Source organism: Misgurnus anguillicaudatus, chromosome 22 (genome assembly GCF_027580225.2).
Source record: "Misgurnus anguillicaudatus chromosome 22, ASM2758022v2, whole genome shotgun sequence".
NCBI lineage: Eukaryota > Metazoa > Chordata > Actinopteri > Cypriniformes > Cobitidae > Misgurnus > Misgurnus anguillicaudatus.
Genome location: NC_073358.2, coordinates 9,228,712 through 9,255,799, shown reverse-complemented (window position 1 = coordinate 9,255,799; position 27,088 = coordinate 9,228,712). Strand labels below are relative to the sequence as shown.

Here is a 27,088-nt window from a genome sequence, read left to right as displayed (position 1 = left end):
GCTTTATTTCGCTCAGACCACATTTTTTATAAAAAATATCAATCATGAACAAAGAAGGGCTTGATGGGGCTTGAAGGGCTTATTTTCATAATCAATTAATCGTACAGTTATTTTTTCGATTAATCAACTAATCGGATAAAACCATAAATATTACTCAACAAGATTTTTGCATTAAATTAGGGTATTCACATGTAGAAGTGTACTTTAGAAGTGCAAAAGCCACACACTTCCATCTCTAACCTAACTTCTGGGTTGGACTACAAAAATACTTTACGGCATTAGCTAAAAATACATAAAGGACACAAGGATTTATAATAAGGAGTGTATACACACATAGTGACAAAAATGTGGTCACCCCAGCATTCATACCTGCACCGTAACAGACGCCCTTGTATTTAACAATGTTCTCGTGCTGGAGGGATTTCAGGATCTCGATCTCCCGCTCAAAATCACGGATGTGCTCGGTAGTGCTGTGTTGGAGTTTTTTCACGGCCACCACCTCGCCGGTGTTGTCTTGCAAGGGGTCGTATCTGCACATTTCCACACTGCCAAAGTTTCCCTACAAACAGGAGATCAAGTTTACAATGGATTGTATTGTAGGAGATTAAATAAATAATTTTTAACCACTGAGCAATAAGAAAAATAATGCTGCCATCTATATATAAATTGTATCAGAGCAATGTTTCCAACAGACAGTTTATTTGTTGCGACACATCTGGCAGGATAAAGAGTGAAACATGGCAAATAACAAAACCGGTGGTCACCGATGAGCAAGCAAAGTTTTTCAGACGTTACTACAAATATGGGCGGAGAGCACATCATCAATATAAGTTCTTTGGCTTCATTCATCTTTGAGAAAGGTCATGACGTACTGGTTTTGTATTGGTCATATTTCTCCACGTGATACGCAGCTCCGAGTTCACCAGACTTGGACTTTGGTATGCAGCGAAACGCATAATATCTTCGCACATGCTTGCATTTTCGGTAGTGTGACCGCCCCTTAATATGGGTTTAAGGTCGGTCATTTTTGGATGAGGAGTTTGGACGTGTTCGCACAAAAATGCCATGAGCATCGCTACATGAAATGGGGACTTGCGCATTCAGAACATCTACAATGCATCTACAATGAATGTAAACAGTGTTAAAGGTATAGCGGAGGATTCTCTTTTTCCCACAGAAATACGTCAGTCACCAGCTAAGCTAACGGCAAGCTAAGCTGCTATCGAATCACAACACACTAAACAAACTACACAATCAGAACTCGATACGCATTTCTGAAGGAGGGACTTCATAGAACAAGGAAGACATCAGCCTGTTTTTAGGACAGTGAAAACAATCAAAGCTTTAAAATAGGTGGCCAACATTTTCGATGGTGCACTTACATAACCTATTCCCAAAAAATGAACGCAAACAGGTTCTGCACACATCATTCAGGTTAGTCTGGTGGTAACTGATGTTATAAAACATATGCTGTAAATAAAGCTAGACTTGTGAATTCTTGTTTACACAATAAACAGATATAATGACAAGTAGACATATAAAGTATAAAATCCTAATAGTGCAGCATTCAAATGTTGTCAGCTACCTTGCCCAGCTGCTGTAGGAAAATAAGATGTCTTTCCTCGAACTGAACCGGCTCCTCGTTCTCAAACGCTCCGGTACTAAATCCAGACACGGCGGTTCTGCTTGGTAACGTGTCACTCTCCTTAACTATCTCATAGTCTGAAAGAAACGTTCATTTAGTGAGCAGCTGCATGAGTGAGTTACAAATCTGAAGCTGTCGTATATATCAACAGTACTAACCTGGACAGAAAAGGCTGTTGAGATCTCGTATGATGGCTCTGAACGAAGGCCTGAACGTTGGCTCGTAATCCATACAGCTGTTGATCAGGTTCGCAAGTTCTGTCCACTTGGGAGCCGCAAGTTGGTGACGATTTTCATAGAATAGCTGTTTCTGGAACGACAAACACAGGAATGTCCTTGATCAAGGTTCTTTTTTAATCTTATATAATACTAAATACTTGAGGATTGCCATACCTTAGAAATGTCCATTCCGGCGAGTGGCTTTTCTCCCCTGCTGCATATCTCCCATAACGTTGTACCAAAGCTCCACTTGTCGGCGGCAGGACTCAGGTTTTTAGGGTCTAAGATGCATTCAGGCGCCACCCAGGGGATTCGCTCCACAAGAACTAGAGGAACACATTTACAGTTAAGTGTCAACCGATGGACAAAAGTAAATGTAGAAAATTCATAAACTGCCCTACAATGAGTGAATGAAGTGCTCCTGGACAGCTCAGGTAGAGCATTGCATAAGCAGCGCAAAAGATCATAGGTTCGAACCCAGGGAACACACATGCTGATAAAAATTTTAAACCTTGTAATGCACTTTAAGTCACTTTTGGCTACAAACCACAATAGCAAAAACAAATAATATACAGGATTATTAGGAACACCACACTAATACTGTGTTTGACCCCCTTTCGCCTTATTTCTACGTGGCATTGATTCAACAAGGTGCTGAAAGCATTCTTTAGAAATGTTGGCCCATATTGATAGGATAGCATCTTGCAGTTGATGGAGATTTGTGGGATGCACATCCAGGGCACGAAGCTCCCGTTCCACCACATCCCAAAGATGCTCTATTGGGTTGAGATCTGGTGACTGTGGGGGCCATTTTAATACAGTGAACTCATTGTCATGTTCAAGAAATCAATTTGAAATGATTCGAGCTTTGTGACATGGTGCATTCTCCGGTACATGGTGGTCATACAGGGATGGACATGGTCAGAAACAATGCTCAGGTAGGCCGTGGCATTTAAACGATGCCCAATTGGCACTAAGGGGCCTAAAGTGTGCCAAGAAAACATCCCACACACCATTAAACCACTACCAGCTGCCTGCACAGTGGTAACAAGGCATGATGGATCCATGTTCTTATTCTGTTCACGCCAAATTCTGTTGTGCGTGTTGTGGCTTCACAAATGCTTTGCTGCATACCTCGGTTATAACGAGTGGTTATTTCAGTCAAAGTTGCTCTTCTATCAGATTGAATCAGTCGGCCCATTCTCATCTGATCTCTAGCATCAACAAGGCATTTTTGCATACAGAACTGCCGCATACTGGATGTTTTTCCCTTTTCATACCATGCTTTGTAAACCCTAGACGTGGTTGTGCGTGAAAATCCCAGTAACTGAGCGAATTGTGAAATACTCAGACCGGCCCGTCTGGCACCAACAACCATGCCAAGCTCAAAATTGTTTAAATCACATTTCTTACCCATTCTGACATTCAGTTTGGAGTCCAGGAGAATGTCTTGACCAGGACCACACCCCTAAATGCATTGAAGCAACTGCCATGTGATTGGTTGATTAGATAATTGCATTAATGAGAAATCGAACAAGTGTTTCTAATAATCCTTTAGGGGAGTGTATGTGACCCTGGACCACAAAACCAGTCGTAAGTCGCACGGCTATATTTGTAGAAATAAAGATCATGTTCTATGAATACATTTTGTAATTTCTTACCATAAATATATTTAAAAAATTGTTTATCATTAGTAATGTGTGTAACGAAGGACTTCATTTGGATCAATTTCAAGCAAATTATTTCAATATTTCGAATTTTTTTTGCAGATTCCAAAATAGCCTGAAATTTCAAAAATTGACCCTTATGACTGGTTTTGTGATCCAAGTCACTTATGGTAACCACAACTCCATGGAAAACACTGCCCTCTACTGGTCAAGTGTGCATGTGTAAATGAGGTCAAATGTTTAAAACATCCGAGCTGGCAATTTGAATGATTTGGTCTCTGCTAATTTATAGTATCTCCTTGATTTACATTTATGCATTTGGGAGACACTTTTATCTGTGAGAGACAGAGGCATTATTGCCATTGTACATTTTATAAGTATGGGTTATCTAAACTTATAAACTTTGTGCTGCTAACGCAAGGCTCAAAAACAACTTTATAATTGTTTTGAACTCCATTTATTGTACAATTCTTGATTTATAGTATATTAAGATTTTTTTGTGTATATTTATTCAGATTTGAGTTAAAAGCAATATTTGTCTCCACAAAAGCCCACTCTACTTCTCATTTACAGTTTTTTTTTTGACACATACATATGCACATTCACTTATATCAGTTCATGACTGGCTCAAAAATGTTCATCAAAATGGGCAGGGATTACAGCAGATATCCCATCATCACTCACTTTCTCTGGGCAGCACTGTGACGCTGATGCCCGGGTCGCTTAGTTTAATGAACGGTGGGTTTCCCTGTGCTCGGTCCTCCTCTCTGATCAACAGAATGTTCTTTGCACATACGTTCCCATGAGCCAGATTTTTCTCCTCCTGTGTGTGAAAACAAATACATGAAGGTTAAGGTTAAAAATCCTGTTTAACCCAAATCAGACTTTAAAAAATCCACCCACTGCTTCTTTTTAAATCTCCATTAAACCAAAGTAGTGTCATTAGACATGCGATTTGATTCTCTTGTTAATGGGATGTCACGGTGATAAAGCGCGCCCACAGCAACTGACTTACGGCTCGATATAGGCCCTGTCCCAAATGGCGCACTTCATGTGGACTTTTGGTCTTGTGGCCTTAAATTGCGTGTGCTCGCTTAGTCTACGAGTCCGTAGGGCGTTGCATCTGTCATTTTTACGCTTCGAAGTGTGCTCATCAGCGCCCCCTTTGCTGCGATCTTCAGCGAAGCCCGCACTGCAGCAGGCTTCGTGCAATTTACCATCCCAAGAAGTCCTTGCGAAAGAGCAATCAGACGACTGAAGAGAGGAGTTTACACTGACGGGGACCTTCTCTTCCTATTTTTGGCTTGACGCTCGAGTCTGTCCCAAAATACGACTCCAGTGCTACCACGTGAACTCGCATCAAGGGTCCCTCAAGTCTGCACGACATGATGTCATCAAAGTGTGGACTCTGAGGAGGACCACAAGTCCAGAGTGTGCCAATTGGGACAGGGCCATAGTTGTGCGTAGGTCCTTTGGCATAGCCGCAATGGTCTAGGTTCCGCGTCGGTTTTCATTTATACTTTTGCATCATCGTTGACGTGGTTCTGGTGGACCAATCACAGCGCTTGTGGTCCGGGTAGAAAAGACACGCTGTTAAAAATTTTACGAGGTGCACGTCAGGCTACGCAGAAAAAAATCGCCGGGAAAAATCTGAACTTCCGCAGAAAATCATGCTGCGTTAACCAATCAAGAGCTTGCTCTAGTAGTGACATGATTACAAAAAGCGAGCGGAGTCGCAGAAGCCCCTCCCATGACGCAAATTTCCACTTGGATGTCTCGAATGACTAGAATTTCACGTGCAGCTTTCACGCACGAATGAAGCCAGTAAACTCAAAATGTTCAAGCATCCAACTACATGCGAATAGCGCATTTTTACTGCCTCTACCGTGTCTGGTGTGAACACACAGTCACCCCGGATTTCCACCGACTGGGTAACGGCTGCGGATCCGCTGCGGAATGGCGGCGAAGTCAATCGGTTTCCATTCAAGTCAATGTGTGTATTTACACTGACTGCGTTCCGAATCCGTCACAGCGGTCAGGGCGGAGCCATGACTATATCGCGTGATCATACCTGAATTTGCGAGATCTCGTGTTGTGATCTGGGCTGGTCCAGCAAAACGTCATAAGTTAACGTCATAATGGGCGTAGACAGAATTAGATATCGCGCGATCATCACGTGAATTTGCGAGACCTCATGGGTCCTCGTCACTTCAGCACACAGCTGCTCTGCAACAAATACGGAACTGGTGGGTATTGACGGACGGCGGAGTGCGGAGCCGTAACGCAGCGGAGCCGATCTGCAGCCGCTCCGCAGTTGGTGGAAATCCGGGGTCAGACTGTATTCACAGGAATTATATCTATTTTTAACCCAAAGTGATCACTGTCTGTTGGTAAAAATTGTTATAATAGGTGCCCTTTAAAGACTAATGCAGTAGTGGAGCAACCTAAAGAAAGTGTTTTTTTTAATGGAATTCAATGTCAGGTTTAAGTGTTTGTTGGAAAAATGTTATATTGATACCTAAGAATTCAAGTAAATAGGACTTTTTATGACTGAAATAGCTGTCGTTGCAAGTGGAGAGACTTTCCTTAAAGTAACTTACCAAAAACAGCATGGCCCCGGCGAGCTGCTTGGCCACCTCCAGCTTCCACAAGATGTTCACCGCTATCGAGTTCTTGTTCTTCTTCAAATAGGTGTCCAAAGAGCCAAACTTCACATATTCCTGCACCATGATGTCTAAGACAAAAACACCACAAGTTGAAAGATTCTGTTGCATTTACACAAGCATCCTTTTTATGAAAAAATACAGACACTTACTCTCCTCGCCGCACACACAGATGCCGTAGGTTAACACCAGGTGCTTGTGCGTCAGCTGGCTCATCATGCTTGCAGCTTCAAAGAAAGACTAAAAGAAAAACACTATTTATCAAGCAAATATAAATATATAAATAAGATAGCTCAAGGGCAAATTCTGTGAGATCGTCAAGGGTGCTTGAATACTTTGAAGCAAGCGATTTACAGTAACATATTTCTTACCTCCGAGTAATTTCTGTGTGCTTTGTCCAAAACTTTGACAATGACTTCAGTCTTATGGGTCTCTCCATAGTCGCCCTGCTCTCTGCGAATCCCCCTGAAGATCTTGGTGAACGTTCCCTGACCTTGACTCTCACCCTGGACAGAATGACATACAACATCGTTGCTCTTCACATTGATTACATGTATTTTTTCCCATGATCCCAAGGACAGAATGAGATACTTACAAAATCGAGGTCTTCTTTTTTGATTTTGTGAAACACCATCTGACTGATGTTGCGCCTCTGCAGTGAGGAGGAGAGGGGAACCTCTGAACCCCGCCGACTTCGACACACCAACAGGCTTGACTTTTCTATTTACGTTAAAAACACAACGCAAAAGTTTGAAATACCATAAGACCATTATAAATTCAAATTTTTACTACTACGATAACTACATACAAGTTTATATAAACAATCGTTATAAGACCACCTCCCTGTCCCTTCCACTACAAAAACCTATAACATCATGAATCTGTCTGTGTGGCAAGCAAGATTTGACTGAAACCGGAAAGCGAGCGCTGATTTGTTTATGTTTTATATCGCGGCAGTCACTTCAAGAGTTCAGTAACGAATATCAACTACTGCCACCTGCTAGTACAAAAAGTTATCTCACGTGGGTCCAAAACTGGGGCTTCATTTATAAAATGCTGTGTTAAAATCGTCCAAAATTCAATCATTTTAAAGAACGAATGTACGTACAGGTAACGCATGTACTTTCAGATGTGAAATTCATATATAGCAAATGATCTTGAAATTGTGACTATAGACACTAAATCCAACGATGCTAACGCGGTTACATATTGTTTTGCCAATGACATGTTCCAAACGGTGAGCAACTGGTTAAAAAGATACAACATCCCAGGTAAAAAATGTTTTGTGAAAGACATCCCTACCTGTGATGTATGAAGCATGAGGCAACAAATTAGCTGCTAAGCTATCATCAGTGGATTTTTAACACACACTGTGCATTGACAAAAATGTTTTTCTTTTAACTGATAGTTTTAATCGGTAATAAACTCTTTGGTGTGCTGGTTACACACCAAAAGATAACTGGGCTGATTTTGGGCCGATTTCCCCCCTTTCGACAATCCTAGCTATGTCCCGATTATCTTGATGGTTCTACAGATTATGGTGTGAGGTGTGTTAAGAGGGTCCAAACCTGATTGGAAGAATGTCAGAGCCGCACCGACCGCGAATCGTAAATATTAAACGTGTTTAAAATTTACGATCAGAAATCCTAATGTGTGGGGGAACCCCGAGGACAAATGCTCGCACGCTCTTGAGATTATCACGTGAATCGAAACAATATCCAATCAGAAAGCAAGATGATGGAAGACGGAAGCAGTCATGGCGCAGCACAAATTGAAGTTGATGCAAAGTGAACTTTTACAGACCATGTTCCCGCTGTCTCCATGACTTCACCCAAACCCTTTTCATTTTTCCTTAAATTTTCTGTGAAAATCATTCCAAACACTATCATTAAAATCTCTTCCTGCATATCGTCCGCCATGCTTATTCTGAAGTCTCGCGAGATTTCCTGTGTTCACAGTCAAGAAGACTCTGTTTGTTTGTTTGTGTGTGGTGTGCTGTCTTTCACCCATAAACCCCATTCACACAGACCTTTGGTCCCAGAAAATACCCGTAAAATTGCCAGACAAGTGTCTGTGTGAACAAAAACTCGTCCCGTTAATCTTCTGGGATCGTTGCCGGAAAGAGGACCTAGTCAGATACCCGGATAACCCTCTGTGTGAACAAGAAGCCGCAAGAATGTCGTAATGGGCGTGTCGTAGTGAGGATGTGCGCGTCATCAAAACAAAAGTTATGGTTCAGCTCCTTACAACGAGAGATAACATGCACATAAACATTCACCACGAGAAATGTTGCAAACTAGATTGAAGCAGTTATCAGGAAATGATAAATGAGACGCATAAACAATGACGCACGTGCCGTAGTGAGGACGCGCGTGTCATGGCAACATTAAGTTGGTTCAACTCTTTAAAATGAGGGATTTACAACATTCACAACGAGAAATGTCAGCAAACTGGACTGAAGCAGATATCAGGTAAGTTAGCTCGTTAGTGAAACGGAGATCATTCAGCAGCATAAAAGAATATCGCGTCACGTGCTCATTTGAGCTATAATAAACGAAAATACCCGCGCGTCATCCCAACAAGATATATCATGGCAGTGTGAATGAACAAAAAATTTAATCATCCCGGAAAAATCCTGGATGCCTTTCCCATGTATTTTACGGAACGTCTGTGTGAAAAGGGCTATTATGGCACACCGCACACTATAGGAGCAAAACGATTTTTTATCCTTATGTTTGTAAAGTATTTTTACATTTTGAAAATCTTACATCTTGTAAAAAATCTTTTGGTGTGTACCCAGCATTACCTTCAGTTAACGGTTTATCAGTCAATATGAGCATCCCTATTTAAAAAAGTGCATACAATTTACTGCATATCAAATTATTGCTGATATTTCAGATTATAAAATACAAAAAATTCAAAATCGTACGTTTTTGTTACCCTGAAAATACTTTTTTTAGAAGGTTTAGTACTGACCTTTGGCCCTCGGAGAACAGCACCTGCTGAACTGAAATACAATGCCATCTGATTTCACAGTTTCTTTCTGGTAACACTTGAGCAGTTCTTTCAGGCTTGTGAAGCTCCTTTTGGTTCCACTGAGATTGTAATCCCCGTTCACAGACCTAGTGATCAGGCAGTGCTTGTACTCTACATCCTCATACGCCTGATAGACAGTAAAACACATGAAGATGATGCGATAACAAGGCCACAACTGAGGTATAACAGTCATTTTAAAGTAGGGCTGTCACTATGATTAAATAACCGTCTCATCACGATTGTTTGACCTCATTGCGATGATTTAAGATCACCGCAATGATTGCACATCTCTCTAAAAAACACAAGGGGGAGCTGCAGCACCTGTATAAACAAATCAGTATCAGGTTTTAAATATGTGTTACGTGTATTCATATTTACTGCCAGGTAAACCTTGCAAAAGATTTAATTTAAATAATCACAACAATATGTGAAAATTATTTAATAAACAATCAAAGCAATAAAACAGATAATTAATCGTCACAATTTATTAGGCAATTAACCGTCAGCCAAATTTCATAATCGTGACAGCCCTACTTTAAAGATTATATTATTTCATAAACCTGTAATATAGATGCTATATTTAGACACTAAAATTATTTACTGATGCTGTAATTAAATAAGAACTTAAACATCATATAGCTAAACAGATTTTTAACATACCCCAACTGCAAGAGTCAGGAAGTATTTGTTGAAGTCTTTGGGGCTGCAGCGTAACACATACAGACCTTTCTGGTTTCCTGACTTGCGCAATTTGCTGATTGCAAAGTCCATTCTGTGTGAACAGACAATGAAAGCAAAGGCGGCTGAATGCAACTCTGCATCGAATTAATATGTATATTCGTTTTATTACAGTTTGCCAATGCGTAAACAGAAAGTGCAACAAGTGCCAAAATGAGGGAAAATGGATAAAAATAAACAGCATGTGATGCTAAAGAATTTCCTGTTGCGCTTACGATATTGGCCCGTGGCAGTAGCTCTCAATGGCGTCCAGCAGATGGGGCGGTGCCACATCCCTACAGAGGTAGTGATGGGCGTCTGTGGTCAGTCTGTAGTAACCATCGATCAGAGACACAAAGGACAAAGCCTCCGCTGAAGTAGAAAACTCCAGCTCCTGTTAAAAAACCAACAACAACCCCACATTAGTGCACGACCTGTAAATAATCTAAAACCAGCATACGCCTACAGGGCAATACCTAGAATCACCTAGTTTTGGATCGAATTCCAATGCACGTATCCCTAAAGGCCAGCCTCCTACGCAGGCATTAGGTAGCTGGCTAGACATTGTTATAGATAATAACAGGAAGAATTCCATAAGGCACCATGAAGCCGTTCAACATGGTTTGACAATAAATAAAAGGAAATCCTAATGAACAACAGTGCAGAGATTGGGTACGCGGATCAACAATTTTCTTATCTAACAGACTTACTAGATTTTTGCCATCTTGTCTGTTGATGGAGACGATTCGGTTCGTGTCGGTCCCCTCTTTGCTGGCCTGCCTGATACTGATATCAACGACTTCTCCGAAATCACAATACGTCTGCAGGTCCTGTGAGAAAGAAAATTCTCCAGAGATCATGTTTTAACAAACAAAAGAAAAGTAATTTCCTCGTTTTGGTAGCATCAAAGAAATACCAATAAAGAAACTAGTGCTTAGAATGCAGCACAAGTATACTTACAACACAATACAAATCACAGTTTAACACGTAAACACAAGATGAACTGCAATTTTGTTTACAAATAACACATTTTTAATATAATAGAGCTGCACGAAATCGATAGGATAAAAAGGATATGCAATAGGTTTCTAAATGACACAATATATGATAGCGATACAATAAAGCATTATGTTCGTAAATCAGATCCGATTTTTTATTTGACTGTTCACAGTATGTGGCTAAAATCAGAAACCTTTGTGAACTGGTTATGGTCCTGAACTGCATCGCGTGCACAAAAGAACAATAATACTTCATGTGCAGCACGCGCTACGGTAGCGTGCGCTACGGCAGTGGTTCCCAAACTTTTTCAGCGTGTGGCCCCCCTTGTGTACAGTGCATTCCTTTGCGGCCCCCCAAAGAAAATTTGTGACAAAAACTGTTCTAAAACTCAACATTTTAATAAAAAAACAAACATTAAATTATAAAAAAGTAGTGCTTTTGGTTAGTAGCCTATTTTTTAGGTTTAATTACACAATAGCAATATTTTGATGTTTCGATATATCTTGTTGTAGCCGTATTTAAAATTTCAACTTTAGTCCCACAATATAAAAAACAGATATTACCAAATACTTCTGTAAGGCTCAAATTATCAAAGTGTGACTAAAGTCCGTACATTGAGGGATCCAGACAGGAATTACACAATTTCGCCAGTTTAAATATCAATAAAATCTTGCGAGCACCATATAAATAGCAGTACTACCCTGCAGACACTGTAATAAAAACAGATGTAATCTGAATTTCAAACATTAAATCTAAAAATAGACCACACACATATATATATAATAATCTAAAGACGGATCTGTTTCATCTGAAACGAGCACTCGGCTCAAGAACAAGAACAGTAAGTTCATAAGGTCAAACTGGTTTAAATATTTACATACATCACTGAAAAAATGTCTATTCACCAGTGTTTAAATCAGGGGTGGGTTGATACCACTTTTTCCATTACCGATCCAATTTCGATACCTGGATTCTGAGTATCGGACGATCCCACTCAATCCTAATATTTTTCTTGATCCATTTAGAATTGTGTGTGTGTGTATAACACACAAATACATAAAATGAAGAGTTTGGTTCCAAAATCAGATTTTAATTTTTCAAAAATCTTGTTTTTTGATTGTGCATTGCAATTAATATCAATCAAACTGCAGTTGGTTAGTTTAGGATTTAAGCCTTCATAACTAAAACAATACAGCTAAGTAGCACAATAAAACATGATAACATAATAATAAACATGTTTTGAAAAATTTGGTTTTTGAACCAAACTCTTTATTATACACGCACATCATGTCAAGAGTGTTTATTAAAAATGCCAGTTTTTGAGTGGACTGTGACCCGTGCTGTCATTTACGCTTATGCGCATCCTAGGAGAAGATTAATGCACTTGAATCATCCCGTCCTTTCTGCGAATTAGTCCCCACCTCGACTCAATCGCACAGCTCGGACCCTTGTTAAGGATATGGGAATTAGTCCCAGCCTCCACTCTTTTGCACCACATCGGAACATATATACATCCCCACATCCCCATCAAACAGCGTAAACAAAATATGTGTATATCGCGGATATTGCATCTTCATGCCGAAAGTTTGTTATTTGCATGCGTTTTTAAGTTTTGACAGTTTAAACTTTTATTTTACTTGCTGCTGCTCTTGTACGCGGACACAGACAGCCTGTGATTAAGCACGATAATATACCTGATTAAATAATATAACAAAGGCAACATCTGTGGTATAACTTTATCTAAAAAAGTTAACAGTTACAGTAATCAAAGAGCTTAAATATTAGCTTGAAGAATCAGCCAATCATGACAACAAAAAAATCGGTACTTGATATCAGATGCAAAAATCCTGATCGGAGCATCCATAATATACAGTAGGTCACAAAAGTGAGTCCAACCCCTCACATTTCAGCAAATATTTTAATATATCTTCTCAAGGGACAATACTATAGAAATGAAATTTGGATATATTTTAGAGTACTCAATGCGCTGATATTATCATTATTGTAAAAATAAGTTAGAGAATTAAAATTGTTGGTCTCTACAAAGATCTATGCGGCATCTATACACAATATATATGGCCCAAACTACTGATCCACTCTTTTAACTGTGATTACGTAATTGGTTACATGTGTGTGACACAAACTTGATTTTCACCACAAGGGGACTTTAAAAAGAACATTTCACTTTTTTAAGATATAAATCTTTGGTGTCCCCAGAGTATGCATGTGAAGTTTTAGCTCAAAATATAATATTATTATATCATGTTAAAATTGCCACTTTGTAAGTGTGAGCAAAAATGTGCAATTTTTGAATGTGTCCTTTTAAATGCAAATGAGCTGATCTCTTCACTAAATGGCAGTGCCGTGGTTGGATAGTGCAGATTAAGGGGCGTATTATCCCCTTCTGACATCATAAGGGAAGCCAAATGTCAATGACCTATTTTTTCACAATGCTTGCAGAAAATGGTTTACAAAACTGCGGGACCGAATTAGAACAATTAAACATGGAAAAAGTCAGATTTTCATGATATTTAAGATTTTAGAAGCATTCGTTGAAGTTTATACAAACACAACTAAAACAAAGAATGTTGCGTAGCGCTAACTGAAAGCAGTTACCTCAGGCTGCGTATCTTTCTGTCGTTCACGGCACCACTGAATACCGTGGTCTGCAGAAACGACTATGGTGACCTCCTCGGCCGAAGGCTCCTTGACCTGGAAGCGTTCGGTGTAGAAAGTGGGGTCCAGAGACTCCAGGGTGATCAGGTACTTGAGCTTCAGGTCCCGCGCGGACGCTCGGCACTGGCTGAGCTGCTGGACCACCTTCCGGAAACGATAGCGGATACGCTTTCTTGTGATGAAGTGGTAGTCTTGGATACGCTCCTTCATGTCTTTGGGAAGGAAGGATTTGTAACTAATAAAACAGACAAGAAGTGACAAATTAACTGAGCTGCCAACATGTTGTTAAATATGAGAAGTCACAGTTTCAGTTTATAGATGACACAAACAGTTTTGAGGTATTTAAGGGGCTTTATGTAAGAATGTTCATGTTTTTTTTTTTAAAGCTAATGTGTAAGCAGTTTGTAAAAAACTTAAATAAAGAGACCACCAAAATAAAATGAGACTACGAAAATCTTTGGACTGATTTGTATATGAAGGCCTCAGGATGGTTCTGCTAGTATGAGACGTATCTTGCCTTAATTTTTGTTACCTCGTTCATCAAAATTATGTCTGTAAACACTGGGGAGTCACTAGCTGCGTTTACATGGACATTTGTAATCCGTTTAAATGATCAATCTGAATAAAAATGCTCCATGTAAACACCTCAATCGAACTAAAAAGTGCCAATCTGATTAAAAATCTAATCCGCTTGTTAGGGGTGGTTTATACTGTTTGTAATCCGCTCAAAATGACATGTATACACTTGATCGGATGGATAACTGAAACTGGGATGCTCTGCGCATGTGCCATCTTTTCTTTTTTTAATGGCGGTTGGCAAACCCACTGAAAGGTGCATTTCCGCCACCTACAGGACGGGAGTGTGGAGCATATGCACAAGTGCAATGACGTAGAATTGCCGTAATGACATGTGACGCAAATAACTCGAGTTTGTTTTGTTGAAGGAAGTCACAAGAAGTGATTGTCTTGTTAATATTGTTCCTATTATCCTTTCAATTCCCCATAAAGTGATACAAGACAGCGTTGTCCGGTCAGTCCATGATTTATTCTCTGATCCACAAACGTGTGTGTTTGGACTCGCTCTCGCGAACGGTCTCTGCAGCACCGCGTGAAGTAAAATACACTTTTTGGGCACACGTGATTGGGTGTTTTTGCTGCTGCTTTATAATCAGTGAGGCACAAAGCAAATCTTGAAACAGCGAGAAACTATATGTGTGCAATGTGCGCATGTCAAATGATCAAATCTGATGTAAATCTTGTGTCATATAAACACGCACATCAATCCGATCACATTATTAAGTGTTCATGTAAACGCTATGATAGGATTTATTAATCGGAAGGATTTTAATCCGATGGAGGCAAAATGTGTCCATGTAAACGTAGCTACTGTTTACTGTGAGCATGAAGTTGCTAGCTGAAGTTCACTTAATGTCCACCGGTGTCGCTAATAACAAGCGCTTCTGAACTCTACTTTAGGCCCTTTGAATATTTTATTAACCCCATATTTTCCCTAGATTTGAAAATGTAAGAAATGTATTATATAAGTATTTAATACAGTAAAACATTTATATGGTGGTTTGGATTCAGGCGGTCAAGCCCATTTAAGAACCCCAAAAATTCCCCAAATGATATACGTTGACAAATGTGCCCATAACTCTTCATTCCTTTACAGCTGAGACATGTTGACAAGACAAATATGTGACCCAGTCTGTGATCTACATAAAATCATCCTACATAAAAAAATTATATGAAAATATAACCTTGAAATCTTCAAAATTGACTTAGTAAGGTCCTGTTAAAGATTTTTATATTAGAGACTTTAGCCTGATTTCACACACAGGGTCACATATAGGACAGATTTTGGGATTGCTGTTAATACCTAATATCATTATAGATATCCAGCGGGGAGCACTGCTTCTCTTTACCCGTTCGCATCATATCCAGCACTGCCAGGCCGAGACACTCCTCCTGAGTCTCATGATTGTTGGATAATTTTACCCAGCCATTTACAAAGTCACTCCTCCACTAGACACACAAAACACAGGGGGGAAAACCACATCATTATAATAGCATTATAATAGAATTCAGGAGAGAGAGAGATAGAGAAAGAAAGAGAGAGAGATTTTAGATTTTTAACAACAACCTTTTATTATCAAGACAATAATATCAGACAGACACAGATTAGATCGTCAGAGAAAAAAACACATTAACACCACAAAATAGAAAAAAATGATAAAAATTATAATATTTAAAATCAACAACAATTCTTGATTTAACATATGCCAAAAAAGCAGTAAAATATCTTGACCATGCCTGTTTTCTAGGGATGGGCATAATTAATCGACGATCGATAATTGATTGTTAAGAATTTCGTCGATAACGTTAATTTGTTATCAATTAATCAAATGCATTTTTTTTTATCTAACTCCTGTTTCACAAATACTCAGTATGCAGTGCGTTTGCGTATGTGTGCGGCAAATCCGTCAAGCACCCGTTGCAGTGCGCTGCTGACTGCTTATTCTGCATATAAAACGTTCATGTGATTGACACTTTCTGTGAACACTTTTCCGCATAAACAATAGAACAAAGCATCATTTTTTTTTTCACAAAACAATATATTTTAGATATTATTTGACAGACTAGTAGTGTGGATTAAGGATGTTTAAAATCTCTAGCCTGGTGGTCAGGATCTGAATGGATCAAATCAGCAGTTTTGCAATGCTTTATTTATCTCCACATATATCATAAATAAAAATAAGCAGAGTAACTTTGCAAGTCTACCCTTCCACATTATATATTTCCTACTATGTATGTATACGATTTCCAAATAATAAACGAGAGTATTCAACGACAAAAAGCGTCTCATATGAAAATAAATCCTCACAATATTATTATTTCTCAAAACTTTATGACAAAAATAAGCAACTGTATTCCTACAGTTATTTAAAGATGCACACATTATTCCGCATATAATTTGAATATTATATAAAGTATTCATTTAACGGCACGTTTCATATGGCATGGCGAATAAATATCCTCACATTAACATAACAGCATAATGAAATGAATAAAAAGACAATGAAACAGGATTGAAATATAAATTGTATTATTATTACCGGAAAAAAGCAATATTGCTAAAATAATCTCTGAGGTAAATGCGTCAAAAATGCTGTTACCCGCACAATAAGTCTAAATGAGCAATAACAGTGAAAAAAGCATTATTAGGCCATGTCTCAAAACTTTATATGACAAAATATATTTAAAAGAAATGTATACTTACAGTTATTCAAAGATGCACACATTATTCCATATTACTCCCGTTTATGAGCACTTTTGTCTCTGGCCTCGCTCTGTTATGTAATAGATTGACAGGTGCGCATCTCCGTCTTTCAAACATATATCATTTTGTAATTACTACCTTAGGAAAATTAGCCATGATTTTATCATTGTGAAAATGTTTTTTTTTTTTGCAGATAAAAAAGGATTTGTATTTCCGCAATTTTACTACAAATAACATGGTTATGGTAGGCTATATTGTGGAGTTGGAGACCATAGTAAATTTGTGTCTACTGTTGTTTTACAACAAATAAAAACTAAAAGACTATGTTAGTATAATTAAACAATGGTGAATGGGGCTCACAAAACGCACGCTGTTTCACACATACTCTGTATGCGGAATAAGCCAAGTTAGCGCTGAGGTACCTGTGCATCCTGGTCAGTCTCCTTTTGGAGCGGGTGTTTTCGGCGGCGGCTGGACTGACGGTCACCATGGGTTGCGGTCCCGTCTGACCCCAAAACATGCTTTTATTTCTCAAAAAAAAATCAGTAGACTGGTGCAGAAGTTTTATGCGAGTTACTAAAGTTAGTTATTTTTCACGAGGCTTTAATGCCTAATTTGTTATAATGTTAGGAAGGCTAATATCTTGCACTTTCTTCTGGCTTGAATAATTTTGAGTTACATTTTGACAAAACCTTTCAGATCTAAGTATTATGTTTTTTTGTTTAATTTAATGTTAAACATGAATCTGTTTTTTTTTATTTTGGAACTAATGAGGTCTCTGTTTAAGAACGCTGGCTCGCAGCTGCAGGTTCCGCTGCTTTAGAGCACCGCACATGCACGCACATATATGTTTGAAACACAGTTTAACTGTCTGCCACAAGTTGATCTTGTAATAAAGGTCTCATCGAGGAAAAACGCTGTATATTTGTATTCATTGCATTTTTTAAGTATAAAAGTTAAATAACAAATTTTATTATAAAAATATTAATGATTAATCGATAGTCGATCGTTAATTCTCCCGACGATCGACAAAGAAAATTTAATCGAATGCCCATCCCTACTGTTTTCCAATCTATTCTTTCTTGCAATATAAACAGCATGTTTGGCTTCACAAATTAAAAAGTTGATCAACTGCCATTTCATCCTATTTTTCCTATTATAACCTGCACCCAAAAGAGAGAGAGAGAGAGAGGAGAGAGATTAAATATCGAATGAGGTTTTGAATAGGGCTGCAGCTTTCGATTCTTTTTGTAATCGATTAATCTAGCACTAAATCGATCGATTAATCGAGTAATCGGATAAAAATTTTGTATGTGTTTTTAAACAACCAAAACAAATAATGCATAGCGAAAATGACGTGGCTGTAACATGTTCAAGCATTTGGCTTTTATGTAAAAAAAACAGAGGTATTTGGCTCCAAAAAATAAGCCTATTTATTTCACCCATTTAGTGTTTATAAGTGCCAGTACCAACAATTAAACACTTTAATTTATTAATATGCATGACAGGTTTCATGCTGTAATCTAGCCCTGACATCAAAGTAAATATCTGGTTTATGTACATTTCTACACTTGCAGCTTTTACCATTAGGCTACTAACATATAAAATATCATTTCTGGGGTGAGCCTATTTGCTATGGTAACAACCTGTGTGTATGCGCGCACGTGCACTTGTGTGTGTGCACGCGTTCTGTGCGTGAGGAAGAGTGACACCCCACTCAGACGTTCAGTTGCTTCATTGCATTTTGGTACGGCAGAAAAAAAAACATTCCTTTTCAATAGAACGCTGCATTTGGTTTGCATCACTTGCATTGCGGTGCATTTTAGGTTAAGAATCCGTTCGAAAAATCACAACATCACGTCCCGCTGTATACAGTGAATGCATGCTGAAATTATTGTTGCGTGGCTACATAAAAGTTTAAGCATATGTGCTGCATTGCGCGATCGGTCTGACTCACGTGAGAGAGAATAACTTATGCTAAACTCCAATAAAACAGAGATTATTATTATTGAACAAAATATGTCAGATTACAAGTTGCCCATACATGATTGCACTGTGGTGCCGTTTTTGGTACACACACCTGTAAAGTGCATGCGTGTGTGTGAAGGGGTTCTTTTTTAAGCTATACTCTCCTGCAATTGAACGTGAATACGTTTACTACTTAAAAACATCAAAGCTAAACATCATATCTAGTCAAACCGCATAAAGACATCGCTACAAATACAGTATGGGATTAAAATCAGCGGAAGCTACGTTACCTTGTTTCATCGACGTTTGGTGAAACAGCAGTGGATGTTTTCGGTTCAGATGCTGAATGTAATGATAATGTAATGATCCCAAACTTTAGACATTCTCTCTCTGTCGTTTATGGACATATTCGCTCCGCCATCGCGCCAACTAAATTCAAAATGTATCACGCGCTATGATGTGCTTCCTGAACATTGAACAATGGTCCGTGTGAATCAGATCTTGGCGCGTGTAGTGCGCGTCATAGGAATTAAACAAGGCTTCGAGGCAGAATTTTTGCCTCAAGGAATTTTTTTAATCGAGTAAATCGAGTAACTCGATGAATCGTTTCAGCCCTAGTTTTGAATGACATGAGACTATTATTCTGGGTTAACCTCTTTTTTTAACCTAGAGCCTGAAGTATAGACGGCACATGTGGTGACGCGATTACGAGTCTGAGCGGAACTTAACTCTGACTAGTTGCTAAATTGAACTCTTACCTCGTCAATGTTTTGGTTTCCTAAAGACGAGGGAAGAAGGCAATCTTGGATTACTGCTATTTGATGGGAGGTTTGGCAGTCGATCTATAGTTAAGATTGTATACATTATATAGTACACATTTTACACAGTTTAACGTTAGCTAAGTGTAGTTTTTGATACGCTTTAGCTATGATTTGAACTAAGGTAATTTACTTGTTGTTTAATTAGCTTGTTATCAGAAATAAACTAGTCTAAAAGGCCGTTGTTATTTTTAATTCTTTGCGGAGTTTAACGGAAGTTGCATGTGTTTCACGAAAGCCGTTTGTTTATGTTGTTACTGCTGAAACCGTTTAGGGCTGGATTATATGGCCAAACATTTTACCACGATATACTTCTTAATTTCTGGCGATACGGTAAACATCTGATAACAGTATGCATATTAAAAAAGCCTGAGGAAAAATTGCCAAGAATGCCCACAATAAATGTCAGTACAAAAAACAAACCTATGTCTATGAAACCTCCTCCTATAAAACTATATTATATTTAAAATAAAAAGGGTATAAATATATTACTGTTCACCTCTAATTCGTGTTTAGCCTTCATACAAAAAAAAGTGATATTACTGTCCAATAAACAAGAGGCTCAACTTAATATTATTATATAAGGTGCCAAACAGTGATAAATGCTGTAATGCATGGGTCTTAAACTCAAACAGACTTTGTGCCATTTCTGAGATCGACATCTCATAGGAGGGACGAAGAGCTATTTTAACATTAAAACAGCACAATATTTCTGTAAATGTACTGTTATATTCTATTATTTCTTTTATGTTTTTTTTTACCCCCAGGTAGTGTTTATGTTTTGATATATTATGGATTTATTCAGTCACAGTATTGACTTTCATAGTTCCATCTGTGTTATTCCATAATTTTGATCAATTTGCTATTATAGTAATATGTGGAAAATTCAAAGTGATCCTAAAACGTTTGAATGGTAGTATTCAATGTTACATACTGTAAGAAAAATTAATATTACTGTTCTAATTGCATAGCAAGCTAGATAGTGATATATTAGATATCATATTTAATTATATAAACATTATACTCATAACTAGGTGACACAGCAGCATACATACTTTTAGGTTTTCTCCTCATCTTTCCCCTTTTCTAACGTGGGCACCTGATGGCTTAAGCCAGTTCTCATCCGTAATTTAGTTTGTGTTGCATTACATCTCCCGTTCTCCGTCCATGTCATCGTTGGAAGCTGTGACTTGATGCCAACTAGCTGTGAACTAACCACGCACTCTCTTGTACTTCTGAGTGACAGCTCTTCATCGGGCAAACACTCCAAAGTCCCAAACAGATTAACTTATCGCATGGTGACAATGATATGATTTGACGCGAGGTACAGATGAGCGATTTAAATTCGCTTTTCACATTCGCGCACCTCATGGTTGCTTAGCTACAAAAGACGCAACGTGCTTTGGAAGGAAAAAGTGCATTGACCCGCGTTTAACAAGCGTTTTTAGACGTGACTAAAACGGATACGGGATGCCGTAATGTATATCGAAATATCGGAAATGTGTTTAGAAACTATATTGAAAAATATATATATCACGAAATATACTGATATTAAATTATTGTCCAACCCCAAAAACCATTTATAGTTCAGTTTGCCCAAATGGGAAAAAAAATGTTTTCTGTGGATCTAAACTGACAGTTCTTGGCCAGAATAAACTGCAACGTGGTTTAGACTTTGCACCAGCAGTCAAAAGTCCCAAATCCTGGGTTAAGCAATGTTTCAAAACTTTGAAATGGGGGTTAAGCATCATTTGTGACTCTTGTCATAGTTATAAAGGCCTGCAATGGAACACATTAGCATCCGGAAATGCAGTGGCAAACATGTGGGATTTATGTAAAACTGAATATTCATGTCGCTGCTCTGTATGCTCCAATTGATCAGGTTATTATCGGCTGTTAAACATTTAGAGAAGATGATCAGATGAAGGTTAGTCATGTAAAGGAATTAGGGATGTGCGAGAGTAGAAATATTCTATTTGAACAAATTACTGTGATTTTAATTTTGATATAAATAATTTTTTCAAGTAACACATTAAAGTGAAATATATAATAAATTATTTTTAAAAAGTGTATCTGAGCTAGGGGTGTGAAAGATTTATCAATTGCAAAAATATTGTCGTTGTTGATTTAACGATGTGCCAAATTATATTAGCGAGCATATGACTTGCTTTTTAAAAACCAGCCTTTAGCACCCACAAATTCAATTTCAGAGCATGATGTAGCAGCACATTGGATTGTGGCATGTGTATGGCTTGTAAAAATGAACGTCACATTTATTTTTAATATTGTAGCCGATCACGCTCTTTGCAATTTCTAGGGTAATTTCTTTTTCTCATGTCTGTTGCAAGCGGGGGATGCGTGTGAGGGAACACACACACCCACGCACAGAGAACAGTGACAAGTAAAGGGAAGTTACTTGAGAAGTCATTAAGCGTTTTTCTGACAAAAAGTCAGTTCAAAAGAATATTTTCAAATAGATTAGACCAGTGGTTTTCAAACTGGGGGCCACGAGATGGTGCCAGGTGGGCCCCAGTTTTATGACATTTTATGAACTACATTAATTTATCATGAATTGTGTGTAATTAAACCTAAAAAAAAATAAGGCTACTAACCAAAAGCACTACTTTTTTTGTATAATTTAATGATTTTTTAAATTAAAATATTCAGTTTTTTGTCACAAATTTTCTTTGGGGGGCCACGAAGGAATGCACCGTACACAAGGGGGACCGCACGCTGAAAAAGTTTGGGAACCATTGGACTAGACAAACACCAATATGAACTATGAACATAACAGTGTGTAATGGCTGAGGATTAAAGCAACATTAAAGCAATAAGCCATTATGTAAAGCTATGCATCACTTCTGAGACGTTCTGACTGTATTACAATGTTATTTTTTGAAGATAGGAAGAAAGGTTTTTTCCCTTTCATTTGATATATTGTATCTTTACATATTTAAAGAAGAAAATTTTCTGAAAGGCATTAAACTTTTGTTAAAAACATAAAAAGTGCTGGCACTGGCTGGCAACTTTTTTTATAAATGCTGACAGGGAAAGGGTTAAAAAGATCTCCATTGTTGCATTAATGAGAACCTTCAAGACAAAACCACCACAGAGCGAAAGACAAACACGTTACGAAAGCATCAAACCACGTACAGACAGACACATCGAGAAACGAACACAAACTGACAAGTCAAAGCTACCGTCTCAAAGCATCTGAGTCAGCCTTGCTCTTTTACAGTAAATAAACCCATGTAATTCAGTCGGGTCAGAAAGAGATCACATCCAAACACATCACAGCTTAATTTTAAACTGCATAAGCCTTGGATCTTTTAGGGAGGAACGTGGTGGTCCTCCGACATTGACTGGCAAAATGATGAACTGGGTGATAAAATGACCATAGCACCGCAACCATAAATAAACAAAATGTCTGTGGGTAATAAGACTTATAACATGGACCATTAAGCAACAATCTATTGCAACAACGCAAAGCAACTAAAAATCATTTAGCACATTATAGCAACCACAAAGCAATGCTCCGGCAACCATCCAATAGACCCAACATCATGCTTGCGAATTTGCAACGGTAAGCACTGCATGTTCTACAGAAAAATGTCAAAAATCTTGCCCTTGTAACAATTGTGGATGCTACATTTCCCTTAGGGATTTCCAGGGTGTGACGCTTTATAAACTAACAAGGCTATGCGAGCTATGCAGGTATAAAACCCACAAAATTCAATCTGATTTGCTTCAATGCCAGCCAATGCATACCAGAACGCAGCTGGAAGACACGCAGGTGACGCAAAATAAAAAAGCCACACAGTGGAGTCAACGGCAGCATAAATTTCCATTATTTATTATTCAGTTTGTAAATAGGGGCCTTTATTTGTGCAGATATACAGAGACATGATTCACTTTTACACACTCTAAACCAAAAGCCAAGAATGGTTCTTATCCAAGAATATCCCATGGAAAACAATCTAGGCCAAACTGCAACTCAATTTTAAATGGACGTGACCATTTACGCAAGCAAGTCGACATAGTTGCTATGGTGAATTATCTGGGTTTTTATATTTCATCCGGCAGAAGCAAGGCCAAAATACTCTTTGAGCTTAAATGTGGAGACGACTTACCTGAGCAAACAGGTAGGACATGACATTGTCATCCAGTACAGGACTCTCAGATCCCTTAGTTACTCCATAACGGTACGCCCGAGATGGCCCACAACTGTACCAGCCAGGAAAATAGTACCTTTATGGGTGGAAAGTGACAAAAAATAAAACAAAGTTAAATACTTTAAATTCAGTTCAGTTTAAGTTGTTTAGGCATAATGCATTACCTAATTCTGAATAACAAACTCTCGTTGGCTGTTTCATCTAAACGAAGAATGTGATTGGGCGATAACCAAATTTCTTCATCTTCTTTGTACAACCCAAACAGGCTGCAGTAGACTGGTGACACTCCTGTTAGAGAAAACACAAATTAAAAAAAACATATCAGTGAGACAACACGGCCCAAAATAAAGCAGACTTAAGCTACAAGTAAAGTTACGCTTTTACGCATACGCTAGAATCCGCATACAGTGGGCAAGACGCCGAATGCCAGCTGTTTATTCAGCTGATTGCCAGCTTTCTTCAGCTGAGCGCTTTGGTTGCTGTTATACTTCTTTATTTATCAGTCGCTGCACGATGTGCCAGTTGGTTATTGTGATATTTGTCCCGCCCCTCACCCACTGTAATTGGATGGCCGTGTGGGAACTGACATTGACGGGCTGGGCTTTTCACCCAAAGTTGAATATTTAGCGGGATTTAGGGAAAATATTTAATATTTATATAAAAGATTTAGGAAAATATCTAATTGCGCTTTTTCTGCCAGGAATTGCGATTGCGATTCGATTTGCGATTCAATTTTGTAGCAGATGCAATGTGCATCCTGCCTCTTTAGATGGTTAGATCTTTCTGATACTGCTTATGGGTCTGGTGATTTAACTGCATTCTTATGGTTTTGTTTTGTTTGTTTGTTTGTTTGTTTGTGAAAATAAGGAAACAAAAACAAAGAAATTAAGAATATAATTAACACTTCTTACTGTATGAAATGATAAATGGTCTTTAGCTTGGACTAACACTGTAACAGTATTTAAATAAGTGGCTTCATTATAGCTGCAACTTTAACAACAAGTTAAAATATTTAAATGGGTGACTGAGTTTTACTGGAAAGATTTGTATGCATGTTTGTTTTTTTGTAAACAAAGAACTGTAATACTCAACTTCATAACTATCAAAATATTAAATAGCTACATTTGGGATTTTTATAATGAATATAAAATCCAAATGCGTTCAATGTCATGTCATTTCAACGATGTCAATTGGTTAGACTGTCACAAAGCATATTTCTCAAACCGCATCATATCGCATCCTTTCGCGATTTGCCAATTTGCTAATCGCAACGTTTCACATGGCGATTGCGGTTCGATTTCGATTAATCGCCCAGCCTTAGCCGGCGCTCAGTGTGTTTTCTGACTTTCAGCGCGAATAGTACCCCATGGTTTGGGTCGGGTCAGCTTACTTTTGTGAGCTTTTCCACTGGGTGCAGTACCCGATACTTTTTTTAGTACCACCTCACTTGAGGTTCCAAGCGACCCGGGCTGATACCAAAACGTGACGCGAAAACACTGTAGATCACTAATTGGTCTGAGAGAATTGTTACTACCAGCGTCATCGCTATAATGTAAACGATTAGCTTTACCTTCATGCTAGCTTGCGCTGTCTCGAGTAAACCTGTTGCCATCTGTGCTCTGCTATTAGTTCCCAAACTCCCTTTTAGCGATGAAAAACATCCACAGGTTGAGAATCAGGAACACCGACTGACGCCACGGGTGTTTGTACAGAAACTGTCACGTGAGACAGAGGTAGAGTTATTCCGATTCCGATACCAGTATCGGAAATGCGGCCGATACCACAAAAAATTCTGGCATCGGAATCGGAGAGTACTTGAACCCATGTACCGATCTGATACCATTTTCCTAATAAACCTAGTTATGCCCGTTATAGCTAACGCTAAAGCTAACGCTGCAAAGCGAAACTAATTTCTTCTTCGCTGCTCTGAATGCGAACAACAGGAAGTTACCACACGCGTGACGCAACCATTGTTTACTTAGAGCGGCGAAGGAATGAAAGCATGCAGCCGTATGTCCGCTGTTTGTAAGTATTTCAGACTAATAAAACATCGACATGTCTCAATGGAATCCGCCCCCGCAGATTTCCACGGAGAACTCCGCAGATTTAATGCCCGTGATTGACAAGCACACATACCCCGCGCTTGAGATTTGAGATGTCATTGACAACAAGCACACATACCCTCATGCGTTTGTGAGCAGCATTGACAAATACATGAACCCTGCGTGTGCTGTTTGCTGTGATTGTTTTTAATGATAAGAGTATGAACCGTTTGATATATGAGATGAAATAAAACTGACCACTGAGTTTAACGGCAGATCTTACTTGTCTCTGTCGTCTATGTGACGCGAAAGTCAGCACACATCATCATTTCAAATCAGTTTACAAGACGAATGCAGTTTACATTGCGTTGTAAAAATGAAGAAATTATCTTCATACGTGCTTAATTCATAATAAGAACGTAGTAAGACAAGCTTTTATTTTGCTATAATATATATTAACAATAACATATGTCATTTTAGGCTACAAACTATAATTCTATATTGACAAGCACATTATCTGGTTCATGTTGGTCCAGTTTAATTCAGAGGACTCATTGGTTTGGTGTATTCATTTTAATTGTAAGCCTTTAAAAAGTAATTATTTTAGATGCAATTTTGTACTATTTAATAGCTTAAATTTTTCTCATAAGAAAAATAAATATTATTGTTAAATGTCTTTCAGATAATAAAAATACTAGTTCACTGTATGTATTTGTTAATGTTTTATACAGGAATAAGTCTGAAGCACACCATAAAACAGTTATATCCATTTATACAGGGCTAGTAGTATGTACAGCTGTATATTATACAGAGACACACCCAGGTATCGGAATCGGTATCGGGAAGAGAAAAATGGTATCGGAACATCTTTAGACAGAGGTAGTGATAAACGCGATGTGTAAACATCTATTTGTGGTGGCCAATTTTAATTTTGTGGCGGACTGAGAAATAAATAAATGGGAATGTATTCCAACAACGCTCTCACTTCTATGATGTCACAGCAGTAGGCAGCGCAAAAATAACAACACGCCTATAATCCATCCCACTCTGAAGTGTTACTAATATCAATGGAAAAGCTAACCAAGCCAAAGTGAGGTGAGGCGACACGACCTTAACCAAACCGTGGGTACAATGCAATGGAAAGCATCATAAGTGACCCAGGACCACAAAACCAGTCATAAGGGTCA

General features: G+C 38.4%; 1 protein-coding gene across 2 annotated transcripts in view; it reads right to left on the bottom strand.

Annotated features, from left to right (window-relative positions):
- Positions 1-27,088, bottom strand: part of jak2b (Janus kinase 2b) — a 47,355-nt gene that overhangs the window by 5,060 nt on the left and 15,207 nt on the right. Inside the window, exons 3-19 of one of the 2 annotated variants that reach the window (XM_055200752.2) lie at positions 24,024-24,147; positions 23,818-23,935; positions 15,501-15,646; positions 13,562-13,856; positions 10,657-10,776; positions 10,183-10,340; positions 9,890-10,001; positions 9,170-9,356; positions 6,789-6,913; positions 6,565-6,699; positions 6,346-6,433; positions 6,131-6,264; positions 4,215-4,353; positions 2,038-2,189; positions 1,804-1,954; positions 1,586-1,722; positions 370-559 (exon numbers count right to left, since the gene is read on the bottom strand). In XM_055200752.2, the coding sequence (XP_055056727.2) occupies positions 370-559; positions 1,586-1,722; positions 1,804-1,954; positions 2,038-2,189; positions 4,215-4,353; positions 6,131-6,264; positions 6,346-6,433; positions 6,565-6,699; positions 6,789-6,913; positions 9,170-9,356; positions 9,890-10,001; positions 10,183-10,340; positions 10,657-10,776; positions 13,562-13,856; positions 15,501-15,646; positions 23,818-23,935; positions 24,024-24,147 (2,511 nt within the window). Of the gene's footprint in view, positions 1-369; positions 560-1,585; positions 1,723-1,803; positions 1,955-2,037; positions 2,190-4,214; positions 4,354-6,130; positions 6,265-6,345; positions 6,434-6,564; positions 6,700-6,788; positions 6,914-9,169; positions 9,357-9,889; positions 10,002-10,182; positions 10,341-10,656; positions 10,777-13,561; positions 13,857-15,500; positions 15,647-20,742; positions 20,893-23,817; positions 23,936-24,023; positions 24,148-27,088 lie in introns of those variants that run through there. The other variant, XM_055200754.2, reaches the window with a different exon arrangement.